Source organism: Populus nigra, chromosome 4 (assembly GCF_951802175.1).
Source record: "Populus nigra chromosome 4, ddPopNigr1.1, whole genome shotgun sequence".
Classification (NCBI taxonomy): Eukaryota; Viridiplantae; Streptophyta; class Magnoliopsida; order Malpighiales; family Salicaceae; genus Populus; species Populus nigra.
In genome coordinates, this window is record NC_084855.1 from 6,950,502 (window position 1) to 6,964,765 (window position 14,264).

A 14,264-nucleotide genomic window follows, 5' to 3' on the forward strand; every position below is an offset into this window, starting at 1 on the left:
AGGATCTTCTTAGTGGAAACATTAATGTCTTGCAAGTCTTTTTTTTTTTTTTTGAGTAAAAAAGTTTAAATAACCCTCTTCTTTCTTTCATTTCTCCTTTCCTTCTCCAAAAACCCTAATCCCGACACATACCCTGAAGTAGAAGAAGCAATTATGTGTCCCGCCTTTTAGCCTTTACTCTTCATGACCCTTTCGTTCCTGTTTCTTTTTCTGTTCCTTTCCTCTCTAGCCATCATATTTAAGAAGATCTGTGTGCATTTTTCTCTTCTTTTCACGGAAACTTTCGCTGTTAGCTCAAGACAAGGAAGAGATTGCCTTCATTTCAGATCAGGCTTTAAAAGATACGGAAACTTTCTCAAAGGCTGAATTTTATATATATTCATTTACCTGATGGGTTCTTTTGCAGAATCCTCATAACTTCTTTTTTAGATTACCTTTTCTCCTCTGCTACCTTGCAACTATCACTATCTTCTTTCCTTTCTGCTGTTTCAACTTTTGTATGTTATGGATTCTGGTAATAGCGGTAGTATGCAATCGTCTAGTGGTGGTGATGAAGAGTATGACTCAAGGCCAGAGTCACTCCCAGCTTTCTTGAATCCTTCTACCCACAACTTTGGTCCTTCTCTGCTTTCTCACCAACAACCGGTCACTTTGTTTGATCCTACACCGAGTCTTTTCCACGCTTTCTCTCAATCTCAACCAAACCCAATTATGGTTCAGTCACGAGACCTGAGATCTGACCCGAATTGCACTGATCTTGGTATCAACTTACCAGACTCATTATCATCAAGTCAATCAGCGGTTTTGGGTGTTCAAGGATCAAATCAAGCTCTACCTTCCTCTAAGCAATTGCGATCGATTCATGACGATGGAGGACGCTCTTCTTCACCGTCTCATGACCAGACACATGGGATAGCAAGAAACCCCAAGAAGAGAACAAGGGCATCAAGAAGGGCACCCACTACAGTTCTCACGACAGACACGTCCAATTTCAGACAAATGGTGCAAGAGTTCACAGGGATCCCAGCACCACCATTTTCAGGCTCACCGTTTACTCGAAGGCTCGATCTTTTTGGCCCTGGCTCGGGTTTGAGGTCTGGTCATCTGGAACCACTCTACCCTCTACGTCCCACAGCTCAAAAGGTTCATCATCAGCAAACCCCATTTTTATCTTCTTCTTTTCCTTCACTTCTCAACAATAATATTGTTCATACCACTAATATTGCTAGTACTAGTACTACCGCTAACAATAACAATACTATTTCCACAGCCGCAACTAGTACTTTCAATCCCAGTTCACTAAACTACCAACTGCCTGATGATATAGGCCTCCACAAACAAACTCGAAATCTGCTAAACATGCAAAATCAAATGCTTTCAATTCACCCCCTTCTACACCCCCCTCCTCCTCCTCCTCCTCAACAATTACCTAATGTGCCTGGTTTGGGTGCAAATTCTAGAGCAAGTTTGCCTCTACCTTCCCTTGAGGAATTGGGTATGGGCCATGGATATGTTAATGCAAACCTTAGTGGGCTAACAAGTCATGTAACAACAGAAGAGATGAGATTATCGAATGATGGAAGTCATCATAACTTGAGGTCATTGAATGGGAATTATGGTAATATGCAACGTGTTAATAGCTGTAAGTTGAATTACTCGTCAGCTTCATCAGATTTTCACCATGAAAAGGGTTTAGAGAATGTTTCTTCAAGAGGTACAGAGGGTACAGTTGATTCATGGATCTGTCCTTCAGAGTTCAGAGTGGGAGATCATTAATCAAGATTCGCTCCATAATTAAGGGAGTACAAAGTAGATTATGAAGAAGGTTTGCTGCAGGCAGCTGATTGTCATGTGTAGATGGTGGTGGTACTGTTGACTGTGATTTTGGTAGTGACGATATAATTCTGTTATTGACCTCGGTTCCCGACACTTTGGCTAGATTGCAGCATCATATCTTTTTTTTTCCTCTCCTTTTTTCAAGAAATAATTATAATTTCAGGAGTATCAAATTACGAGATATTACGCTTTAAATTATGTGTAGATATGTTCATATGTTCCTTTTTATATTTGTCATTATATATATTACTATGCATGATTCGGTTTTCCAACTGTTATTTTTCTTCTTCGAGCTAGCTAGTTCGAAGTATTCCAGTTCTAGTTGATTGCTTTACACTTTCAATCTTCATCTGGTACTTTACTGGATACCATCATGTAGTCCCATAACACAGTACACAAAATTGTCTTCCTCGTACATTATCCACCGGAAGAAAATATATAGGTCGGTGGTGCCGCGTTAATGAAGAAGATCTTCTCTGCTGAGAAAGATTTGTTGCTATTGAGTGGTCCAATTCTTGTTTTTCTTGAATACTAGTTAGCATACATCCTGCGATGTCCCAGTACCATTGAGGTGCAGGACAAAGCAACAATTTCTATTATGGGATGCGAACAAGCCTATCATTTTTTACTTGTTATCTTCTTCAACAACTCCATTTTTGTACACGCAGTGCCCTTTTTAACTGTCTTTGTGTTTGTATGATTTTCCAATTTAATATTGTGATATGATCTCTTACATGGTTCATCGTATAATTCATGGTATATATGTACGTCTCGTCTAGGATAATAGTTCATTTTACTCTCGGATATGGTACTATAGGGGATAATATAATACAACATAGAGTGATTGGTGGCAAAGATTAGGGGAATCCTTACCTGCCGCAATCATAAACTAGAAGTTAAAAAATCCATCCCCATTACATCCTTATCCTTGATATTATGATTCTTAAGTTCTAATTCATTTATATTCTTAAAAAAAAAGTTCTAATTCATTTGTGCTTATTAATAGATATAGATGCCCATTAAGAAACCAAGAGATCGAACTAGTTTACCTAGCTTCAATGGATTTGAAGACTTGTTAAAAGTTAGGTTTTTTTTTTTTTTTGAATTTTAAAATCTGGGAACAACCCGCTTGAAACATGCGCACACAAGGCTTTTCTTGCTCGCCCTGCTTGAGACCATCTCATTATCAGTCTGATTTAAGCATGAGCATTTGTAAGCTGTAGCTGCCATAAGTTTTGTGACGATATAGGAAATGCAGACAGCACCCACGTTATATGGCGAAGTCATTATTAAAATATGGTGGGCTCGTGATTCATACATTCCATATTGATTTTTGAAATAAATAAAAAAAACGATAAGAATATGAATTGCCATGTGGGGGCGTGGAGGATTAGATGATGCTCCAGTATAAATCTCATATAACTCTACATCTACGACTTTTATGCGGCCACTGGTTCTACTTATTCAAGCAGTTTGTGGTATAATTGATGACAGTCTGTGGTAATTAAATAGATGCAGTTTGTGGTATAATCGATGACTTAATAATAAGATGAGGTTCCTGCCATTAAAGTTAATGATAATTCCAGTCCTTGCTTTTGTTGATTGATTGTCCTAGATTTCCTTCTCTTTTTTCTCGGTACATCTCCTGGATTTTCTTGATCAGTTGTAGGTCGTCATGGAAGAGACCACGGGGGGGTTTATAGCTGAAATAATAAATGTATGATTATACAATTAATTATATGGGCATAAACAGAAGCGGGAGAAGAGAGAGATCTTGGTGAAAGAAAGAAGGAACAGAAAATCTATAGTGAATCATTTTGATAGCCATACGAGATGATTAACCGTAAGAATTAGGGAAAGTAATAGCAAAAGGCTAGGAAAATTATCAAACCAGTGCAGAAACACAATTATGATAGAATTTTTGGGAAACAAATTGGCAGAGAGCTGTTACTTGATTAGCTATGATATAAATAAGCAATTTGCAGGATGAGGACATGTTTTGGAGAGGAGTGGTGACATGTGACATTTTCTCTTTCGGAATCATGGTGGCCCAGGCCAGAGAATAATATGGTTTTTAGCAATGATGATTGTTTCTCTCTAATCCGTCTACCTCTCTCACTCCTCCCTCAGCTCCCAGTCTCCCTCAGGGTCATGTGAAAGAGACTGATCTCTACGTTTTGAACTGAAAAGGTTAATTAGTGCAAGTGCAGGCTCTCTCACTCTCTCGATTTCGGGCCATCCCCAGAAATTTGAAACCTTTCTTTCTGATCTCTATCATCCCCGCGAGAGAGCATGCATTCATGGAGCATCTGCGATAGATCATGAATGTTATGTGTGCATGTATTAATTGGTGGTGTATTAAATCTCACCTCGTGCCAAGCCTTGATATTAAAACGTACTAAATTAGGAACTTGTGTCCAATATAATAATCCAAATTAATGTTAAAAGCAAGCGTAGTACTAATGAGAAAGAGAGATTTGTCATTTTGTGTAATGCTGGTTTCTCCGTCTTAACTTCTCAGAGAAAATATCTGTTTTGTAAATTTCGAATAATATGAAACATGTTTTGAAATAAATAAAGTGGAGCATATTTATTAGTTTTTTGTTTGGAAATTTTATTTTTTTAAAACCTTTTAAAATTCAAAAATAAACTGGCTCAAAAAATTGTTTGAATAGAAGTTAAACCAAACCGGATTGAAGTAAAAAAATACTAAAATAACTAGAAAAATAATTATTAAAAAAAAAAGCATATCAGGTAGAATGAATATACTCCTCACCTAAGCAAATTAAAATAAACTAACTTATTATAAAATAAGATATATTAAATATGTTTTTTTTATCCGGATATTCTTATAACTTTTAAAGAATAAGACTTAAATTGTATTAAATTATAGGTGATGAATAATTGAATAAAAAATTATGCTAGTTTGTATTAAAAGAATTTATTTGATATATCTAAATTTTATTTTTAGACTTTCATCTTATTTATCTATCACATAAATATATTCATTATACATTTAATATCACATGATACTGCCTAGTTAATTACCCTCGCGAATCAAGACAACATGATCAAATATAAGCAGTTTCTTAATTAATTATCCCTTTTCAGGTCGTGGTATTATTGGCATCTTCATCACTTGATCGAAGGCCTCAGGTGTGGGCGCTACTTAGCGAGGCAAGGCTATTTGTTAAATGTAAAAAATTATATTCAAATTTAAAATGAGGTGGAAAAAAAACCTTATAATAAATTTATAATCACTTTAATTAGGACTGGTTCAACTTGAAATATCTTGTCAAACATGTGGTTCATGTTATATGACTAAAATAATTTGATGAAAAAAATAAAAAGAATTATATAAAAAAACTCATGTTAATTTTTTAAATTCATGATCCAAGTCATTAGATTCGAAACACCTAATTTAAAAAAATCATGAAATTCAATTCTCAATCAATCATATATTGAAGGATGCAATTGAAAAAAAAAATTTATTTATTCAAAAGAATTTTTAAAAGTAAAAATTAAAAGAATGAGAATTAAAATTAAAATACAAAATAAATTTTATATTTGATTGAAGGGTGAAATTCAAAAAAAATTAATTTAGTAAAAGGACAAAAAAAAATAAAAATAATAAGGCTCAAAATTGACATAAGAATTAAAATAATATTGTAATTAAATGTTAAAATTAAAAAGAACAATAATTTTTATAAAAGGATCAATATAAAAATTAAAAATCAAAACAATGAGAATCAAATTGAAAAACATAATACTATCAATTTGAATTGAAGAATGAGATAAAAAAAAACAATTAAAGTTTTATAAAATAGCCAAGACAAAAAAATTACAAATTCAAAAAATAAACATCAGATTAAAAAATATAATATTTGATAAATTAAAATTCAAGTATAAAACTAAAATTAAATAAAATTTATAAAAAAATAAGATAAAAATAATAAATAAAATTAAAATATCATCTTCTAGCTTTGAAGAACAGTTGGTTCAAACCTTCCTGTTTGGAAATGTAATTATGGTTGTTTTTCAAAGTATTTTCTATACGGAAATATATTAAAATATTTTTTTATTTTTAAAAAATTATTTTTAATATCAGCATATCAAAATATTCTAAAAATATAAAAATATTTTAATTTAAATAAAAAATAAAAATATTTTAATTTTTCTAAAAAAATTACTTTTAAAATATAAAAATAATCAGTCTCCGACTCGTGCCTCAGACTTCTACTGCTACGATATTAGACCTTGGCCTCAAAATTAATGATAAATGCTGCTGACTCCTTTGACAATTGTTCTGTTTGGAGACTGGACTCGGTCTGCTACACATGGGAACCAGAACGCGAGCAGACCGTTGCCCCATTAATTCAGAGTAAGGAAAAAAATACAAGTGTACTAAACAAAATATTTTTTAGCAAATTTAAGATTGGTCATAAAAAAAATTTTGTTTTATATTTTTGCATTTGTTGTTGATTTTTTTTTCTTAAAAAATTTTAATAAATTAGTTATTAATTTAGGTATAGAAAGCTCCAATGGCAAAAAACAATTGTTTGGAGATGAAAGTAATAAAAAAAAAACTTTGGCTACTATAGATTGCTCCAATATTATCTAAACGTTTAATATATGACATAATTTCTTGTACAGGTGAAAAAAATAAGAAAAAATAATAAGGCAGTGGTAACTATGTAGATTGTTTGACGTTAACTCTAAATAAATCATTTATTATTATGGTAAGTTTTGTGATGTAATATGTAATTAATTGTCCTGTACCTTGTATATAATGCAGTGGTTTAATATATTTTTATATTTTACGTTTTTTCATATATTGGTAGTATAAATATGTATATATATTAGAAATACAAATATCTAAAGGGTTTTCCCGCTCGGTACATTGTTTCATGGAGATTTTGGCAGTTGTGCTTCTTTTCCTATTTTTTCCAGGATGATTTTGGTCTCCCTCTCTCTCTCCCTCCCTGTGCTTAAGATTGCACAGAAATTCATGTGGTTAGTGCAGACATGGAGACATTGTATTGTCTGCCTAGGCAGGTCTTATGTGATTTTCATCAACCCCACATGTCCCACACTACATTCTTTTCTCTCTTTCTCTTGGACTTGTGGTTGTGTTTGATTTTAGATACAAACGCGCTTTTTAGATTTTTTTTAAAAAAACTTTTTGTTGTGTTTTGACATTTTAATATTAAAAATAATAAAAATAAAAAATTATTATTTTGATATATTTTAAAATAAAAAAAAAACACTTTAAAAACAACAATTTAATTATTATTCATCAAGAAGTTATAAAGTAGATTATTGACTTGTGAACACGCTATCCACGTGGGTCAGGTTTTTTTTTAATATAAAAAAATATTTAGACATTGTTAATATTTTTTTAAAACAAAATTAAATCATATACGGGTTGACTAGATGTGATCCTATTGACTTTGTAGGTCCAAAAATAACCTGAACAACCTATAGAAATGTAACTTGATTCAAGATTGTTTTCAAAATGATATTTTTTTTAATATTAAGATAACAACATATTGGATTAACCTGAATCAACTTAGAAACCAATTTCTTCCCGATCTCAAATCTGAATTTTTAGGCACTTTCAAGGAGAAAAAAACACTCAAGTCAAACTCTTCCTCATCATATAGAATCATTTGGAACAAATATTTAATGTTTTGGTGGTCGAAATCATTGAAATGACATCTTTCTCTTTTTAAGCTGGATTTCAACAATTTTCTCGCACCCATTGATGACTGAAAGCTTATGAAAATAAAGTTTAGTGCCAAAATGAATTTTTTCAAACTTCAATGACCGGTTACCTTATGGTAAAAAACTATTGAGGATGAAAATATACTTCACAAATAAATTTGCACGCGTCACCCATGTTACCTATGTTTTGCACTTTAGTCCTTTGTCTTTTAATCCAATCCTTAAAAAAAATACAATTGGGCTCTAATTTGGACTCAAAATGACTAAATCGTGCAAAAAAAATTTGATGATCAAATTAAATTTTTTTAAAAATTATACTATTATAATTCACAATAAAATATGAAAGGATGAACAGAAAATTCATGTAGAGTAAAAACACAACATCATTTAGCTTTACATATTTAATGAATGGACAACATTCATTCCACATGTTCATGAACACAACTTAACCAGAAGACAACCTTAAGGGGTATAACTTAATTTGTTAGATCTTGAATTTGCTCACTAGAGGTCACCAGTTCGAATTTCACAAACTTCAGAGTCACTGGAGGCTTACATAGTCGTTAACTTCAGGACCCGTGAGATTAGTTGAGGTATAATTAAGGTACGCGTAAACTGATCCAAACCCACGTTAAAAAAAAAAAAAATAACCAGGGGACACAATTATTTTATTGATTCTGCCAAAGGTGAAATTCGTTTCAATATTATTCTTATCCGTATCACAATAATTCAACATTATTTTTTAAAAGAATTAATCATTAATGGTATCGTACACAATTCATCTACTTTTTATATGTTTTACTGCAGGTATTTGTTATTTATTGCAGTGTAAAAATATATCTTGAACCATATCGCCCTTATACATGTGAAAGTAGTTGTGTTTTTTTTTTGTTAGAAATCGACTTTTTTTAATAAAGAAGAGATATTTAAAAAAGTAAAACATCTAAAGTTCTAATTGTGCAATCAGTCAACTACTCAAGCAGTTTTATATCCCTGCAAATTGCTTTTACCAATAATCATATCATTTATAATTATTGTGCTTGTTGTGAAAAGAGAAATTTAAATGGCGCCCATTCTTCTGCACTCGAAAGCAGAGGAGGACTCGTGCTTCTTTAGTTTTTTAAAAAGTTTTAGAGAAACCATATAAATATATCGATTTTTTTAAACGGCACTTTATAAAAAAAAAAAGGTTTTGATAAATTAACAAGATTAAAAAAATATTTAAAAAATAATACAGTACAAGATATACACAACATGATAAATTGAGCAGTTTTCAATAGTGCATACCACCTTTTCAAGATTCTGTACCCTAAAAAAAAATTACAAGCTGTGTTATTGGAACAGCGCAGCCTACGTGATTTTGAGACTGCATATATTGTTCCTGAACGCTAAAAAACATGAAGGTATAGCATTGCGGAGAACTTGGACACTCATCGTATGAGGGTTGCGTCGTCCCATCAACGCAAACTCCTTTTTTTTTTAAAAAAAAAAAATCAATATTGTTTGGATTTATCTTATATATTTATTTATATATCTCATAATTGAACAATCAAGTTTAGATTAAGTTAAATTAGATTTATATAATTTGATTAATTATTTAGTTGATTTAATTTTAAATTCAGTTTAAATCAAATCCTCGGTCACAAAGTCTATTTTAAATTTTGTCTTTTATATATATATAAATTGCCCTGTTGAATATAACACAACCTTGACAAAATGAATGTTAAGATTTGGACATTCATTTGAACAAATGAATCAATAATGCAACCTCCATGGTTTTCTTTTTATATTTTCAACAACACAACCTTATGGTTGTGCTGTTTTTAATAGCACAACTTATATATATTTTTAAAAAAAAACATCGCAACTTATATACCTTTGTGCGTGTATTAGACGTGCTAGTTCGTAAAAAAAAAGAAGAAAAACTGTGCAGTTCTATTTTCAGGAAAAAAAAAAAAAAAAAAACTCCGGCAAATCACCAATCTAGATTTTTGAAGGATAAAGTGACGGGACATTTTCTGACAGTGAACTGACGCAAAAGACAACGTCAGCGCCAGCTCATGCCTACGAAGAACCAAAGAGAGACGCGTCACACGGGCTCCCGAGACCCGCAAGAGGCGAGAATCTAGGATAACGACACACGTGTAGGATTTGATAGGAATCCGCCGTGGGCCATCTGATTTCGATCTGCTAATTGTGATGCGGGCTCCACCGGGCCAAGTGGTTTGCATAAAAGCTGTACGAAGGCAAATGATATTCTCTTTTTTCATCTCTAGTCCCCAAGGAGATCATATGATTTGATCGTGACATCTATTAAGCGTAGGTCCCCCCCCCCCCCCCCTCCTTTAGCCTTAGGCTCCCTATTTATTTACGGGAAAATTATCTCGATTTATCATTATATCTTAGATTCTTAAGTTTTTAATACGTGCGTGGCTACTCATATGAGCATGTTCAGTACACGTGTATATATACATTTCTTTTTCTGAATACAATTATGTTCTCCCGTAATCAATACACGCTTATATATATATAAGAGCCTCATCTTCCTATTTCGCCCTATTTCGCCTCTCTGAATCAACTCAAAACTCTCTTCCTAAGAGCCTCATCTTCTCTTAACTATCAATCGAATTGTCAGAGGCTCAGAAGGCCCAGCATCACCCAGTAAAGAAAAACTATACAAATCTCCGAAGAATTAATCATATAACTAAATATACTAAAAAGGCCCAGCATCATCTCTTTTTTCTTTTCTTTTTTTACTTTGATCCCTTAACTTTTCTTTTCTTTCTTTTTAATTGTGTCTTTTAGTTGCAAAATTAGAACCCAATTGCATCAATTTTTTTTGGCAGGGATAAAATTAAAAAAACAAGAGACCATCTTAGAAAAGACGTTGAAAATGAATGGTGTGTTTAAAATGACGTAAAAAATACACTTTAATCCTCTAATTTATAAAAATTAGACATTTCGTTCCCTTATGTTTTTCTAAATTCAATTTTGACACACAATTTCGTTTATGTTTTTAAGTTCCTAGTTTTTTAAGGGGAGATAAATTTTTGCCAAATTCTAGCATAGAAAGAAAAAGTTGTTGTTTTCGCATATTTCAACCACCAAATTGAATGATGGTTGTTTCCTAATGTTGGTGTTCACGGGTTTCATTTTATAAAAATAGTTGAATGATGGTTGTTTCAAACCTCGATATTTCCTAAAAAAGTAGATCAAGGTCGAGGAAGAAAAATCTAACCGGAATTGATTTCATGTTTTGAGGCCTTTTTTAAGTTTCTTATATTGATAAATTGGTTTCTAGATGTTGTGAGGGTGTTTATAAGGTGTTTCTTGGTTAAAATATGTTGTAAAAAAAGATTTTTTGGGCAAAACAACTTCTTCCCTGATTTTCCAGCCACCACTATGGTGGCTGGATTCTAGGTAGACAAGCGACATGTCGTTTGTTTTAGCAGCGGATGTGTTACCTAGGAAGATCACGAATGATGACCAAAGTGGACCCTCACAAGTCGTCCAAATATGTCGAGGCTCATTTGCCTTCGGACAGCTTAAATGGCACACTTCGGTCACCATTGGTGATCTTCCTTGATGTCGTTGGATTCATCTTGTCAAGATTTTTCTAACGATACTGGTGATGTCATTATCGGAGTTTTGATGTGTCTCAAAAGTCTTATATTCTTTGTTTTTTCTCTCTTCTTCCCTTTTTGTAATTTGTAAAGACAAATGAGAGAGAGAAAAGAAAAAAAAATAATAAAAAGATCTCTGAGTCACATCAAAGCTCCTATATGACATCATCGGTACTGTTAGAAAGATCTTGAAGAGATTAATCTAACAACTTCAAGGAAGGTCACCAAAGGTGACCGGAGTGTACCACACGAGTCATTCGAAAGCTTGTGTAGCTCACTCTGATCACTGGTCAAGACCTTTTTTGATGTCGTTAGATTTGTCTTGTCGATAACTTTTTAACGGTACTGGTGGTGTCGTCATTGGAGCTTTGATAAGTCTTCAAGGTCTTTTTCCATATTTCTTTTCTTGTTTTTTTTCTCCCCTCTTTTTTTATTATAAATTATGTTAATTTATTTTTAAAATTAAAAAAAATCACATGTGACATTTACAACTCATGAGTCGCGTATATAATATGCGATTCTAAATTATGCTCATTATATGTTATTTCTTTTTTTTTAAGTGCTAAAAAAAAAAACTCTTTTTTCAAACCCCATCTCTCCCTACAAGGACACTTGTCACGGTTGTCAGACACCCTTGAAAATCCAAATCCATTTCCCTTTATGAACAAGTTGCTATAACAAATCCCAAAAAAATGAAGAGACGGTGACTTAAGTTCTGCTGAATTTAGCAGGGATCATGGAGAGAGCAGATGAATCATTGCTGCCTGGTGTTTATAAAGAAGTAGGTTCTACCTTGCGCAAGGACCCGACTGGACTTGGGTCCTTGACTCTGTTTAGGTCTATAGCGTAGTCATCTTGTTATCCTATAGCTGCTTATTCAGCTATCAGGCATAACCGTGCCCGTGTCAGAGTTCCTGGTGCTTTTCTTTGGGCTGCTGCTACTTTTCTTGTTGCCTTCTCTCCCCACTTCCTTTAAGGTAACCAAAAAAAAAAAAAAAACATTTACCCTTTAGCCTTTTCATTTGCTTATTTCATGATCATAGGGATTTAATACCCTTTAGCCTTTTCATTTGCTTATTTCATGATCATAGGGATTTAATTGTAAGTTGCTTCTTCAGTTGTGAGTGTTCCATGTTCCATGGCTCATGATGGTGGATTGCTGGTTAGATTGTTAAGGCTGGAATTAATTGACCCTTTTTTAGTACAGTTGGTAGTTATTTGACTGTCTTGCAGCATACTTGTTGGATATGCTCTGCTAGTTAAAAGAAGTCTGGAAAAAATGATGTTACTATTTATTTTATTTTATCTTTTTGTCAAACTGGGCTTATTACAATGCAAGAATATAAGAATAATCTTAGCAGGTCCTGATGTATTCTATGCTAGTGGTCGAGACCAACGTGACAAAAACATGACATTACAGGCAGTTAATGAAAATTCTTCCAATGAAATTTGAAAATTTGAAGAGGTTCTATTCGGCACCACTGATAATGGATGAAGCACTGGATTTTTTTAGATTCTTTTGTCAAGCCTAATGCCTTGCTCTGTCTGATTAATTAGGCATTTTGCTTTTTATTTATTCTATGGAAATGAGAAGAAGATTACAAACCTAAGAAGTGACCAGATTTTAACCGGTATAAGGAGCATGCCCTGGACACCTTAAGTCAGCTGAAGTGCTGAATTTGTAACTCTTCAAGCAATAAGAAGGTTGCCTGTCACCTGAATTTTTTTTTATAAATGGAACTCACAGTAGGCTGTTAAGATGGCAGTACGGTGAAATATGTGTAATCACAGAAAGAAAATCTTTGCGCATGAAGCTTGAAGAGCCCAAATCCAAAATAATCGGAAAATATTTAAAATACTTCCGGTTCATGTGTTTGAGAGTTCTTAAATAATTCTTGTTAGGTAATTATCAAGAAAAGTACAGTAGTCCTTAGCACACCAGCTGACTCTGTGCCTTTTCAAGTCATTCAGCTTTTCTCAAACATGTGGCCGTATCTAGAGCTTTGAATGGCTTTGGCCTCGATATTGTTGCACCTGCAATCCAGTCCCTCGTTGCTGATTCAACTGATGGTAGCAATCGTGGTACGGCCTTTGGATTGCTACGACTAACATCCAACTTCGGTTCCATTATTGGTGGATTCTGTTCAGTGTTGATAGCTCCAGCAACATTCATGGGAATCCCCGGGAGGAGGGTTGCATTCTATATTGCCGGCATAATTAGTGTTTGTAGTGGGTGTGCTCGTTTACTTTTTTGCCAATGATCAACACTTTTCAGATGCTGATAGGAGAGCTAGCATTCAAGATTCAAGTAAATCCTAATGGTCAGAGGTGCAGGACCTGTTCCATGAAGCCGAGTGAGTTATTAAGACTCCCATCTTTCCAGATTATGTGTCTCAGGGTGTCACCGATTTATTCCCTTGCTCAGCTTTGGCATCCACACCTGTGTTGTTAGAGCTTACTGGTTTCTCTCATGAGAAAACTCTTTCCTCATAGCCTTGCTTGTCATTGCTGGTTTCTTTGGGAGCTTGGTTGGAAGAAAAATGGGGGGTTTCCTTTCTGCACGTGACCCAAATCCTGGGAGGATAGTTCAAGCACAAATGACCTCTGCACCAGCCATCATTCTGGCAGCACTCTTCTTCTGGTTTTACCTGATGAACCATCAACAGTAACGGGATTGTCTTGGTCACTATGGGATTGTGTATATCCTGGAATGCTCCAGCTGCAAACAGGTAAGCTCTCCCAAACTCCTCTTATTTTCTTTTTTGCTCCCTTTTTCTTATTTCCATCAGCAGCAATAAATATGTTAAATTTTAATGTACGTTAATCTAAAAACACTATGGTATCCAATATTTTGATTTACTTATATTTCTTAATTTTTATTTTTTTTAATTATTGTTAACATTTTTATATATATATATATATATAGACAACCCGAAGAGTCGAATAGCTGGTATTCGTTATAAGCAGTGCTCTTTAATCTAACTAACGCTCTTCAACCTTAATAGAGTGGAAAGTTTATTGTAGTGTGTCCTAATGAAAGGCCCAAGTAAAGGCCCAGTAGCGTTAAATGACGCAACATTT

General features: G+C 33.5%; 1 protein-coding gene and 1 pseudogene across 1 annotated transcript; both read left to right on the forward strand.

The window, feature by feature from the left end:
• LOC133691494 (uncharacterized) lies at positions 1–2,108 on the forward strand. The gene has a single exon (XM_062112024.1). The coding sequence runs from the start codon at positions 505–507 to the stop codon at positions 1,774–1,776; it is 1,272 nt and encodes a 423-aa protein (XP_061968008.1). The 5' UTR covers positions 1–504; the 3' UTR covers positions 1,777–2,108.
• Positions 2,109–10,993: 8,885 nt separating this feature from the next.
• On the forward strand, positions 10,994–14,134 carry LOC133690551 (uncharacterized; annotated as a pseudogene).
• The last annotated feature ends 130 nt before the right edge of the window (positions 14,135–14,264 follow it).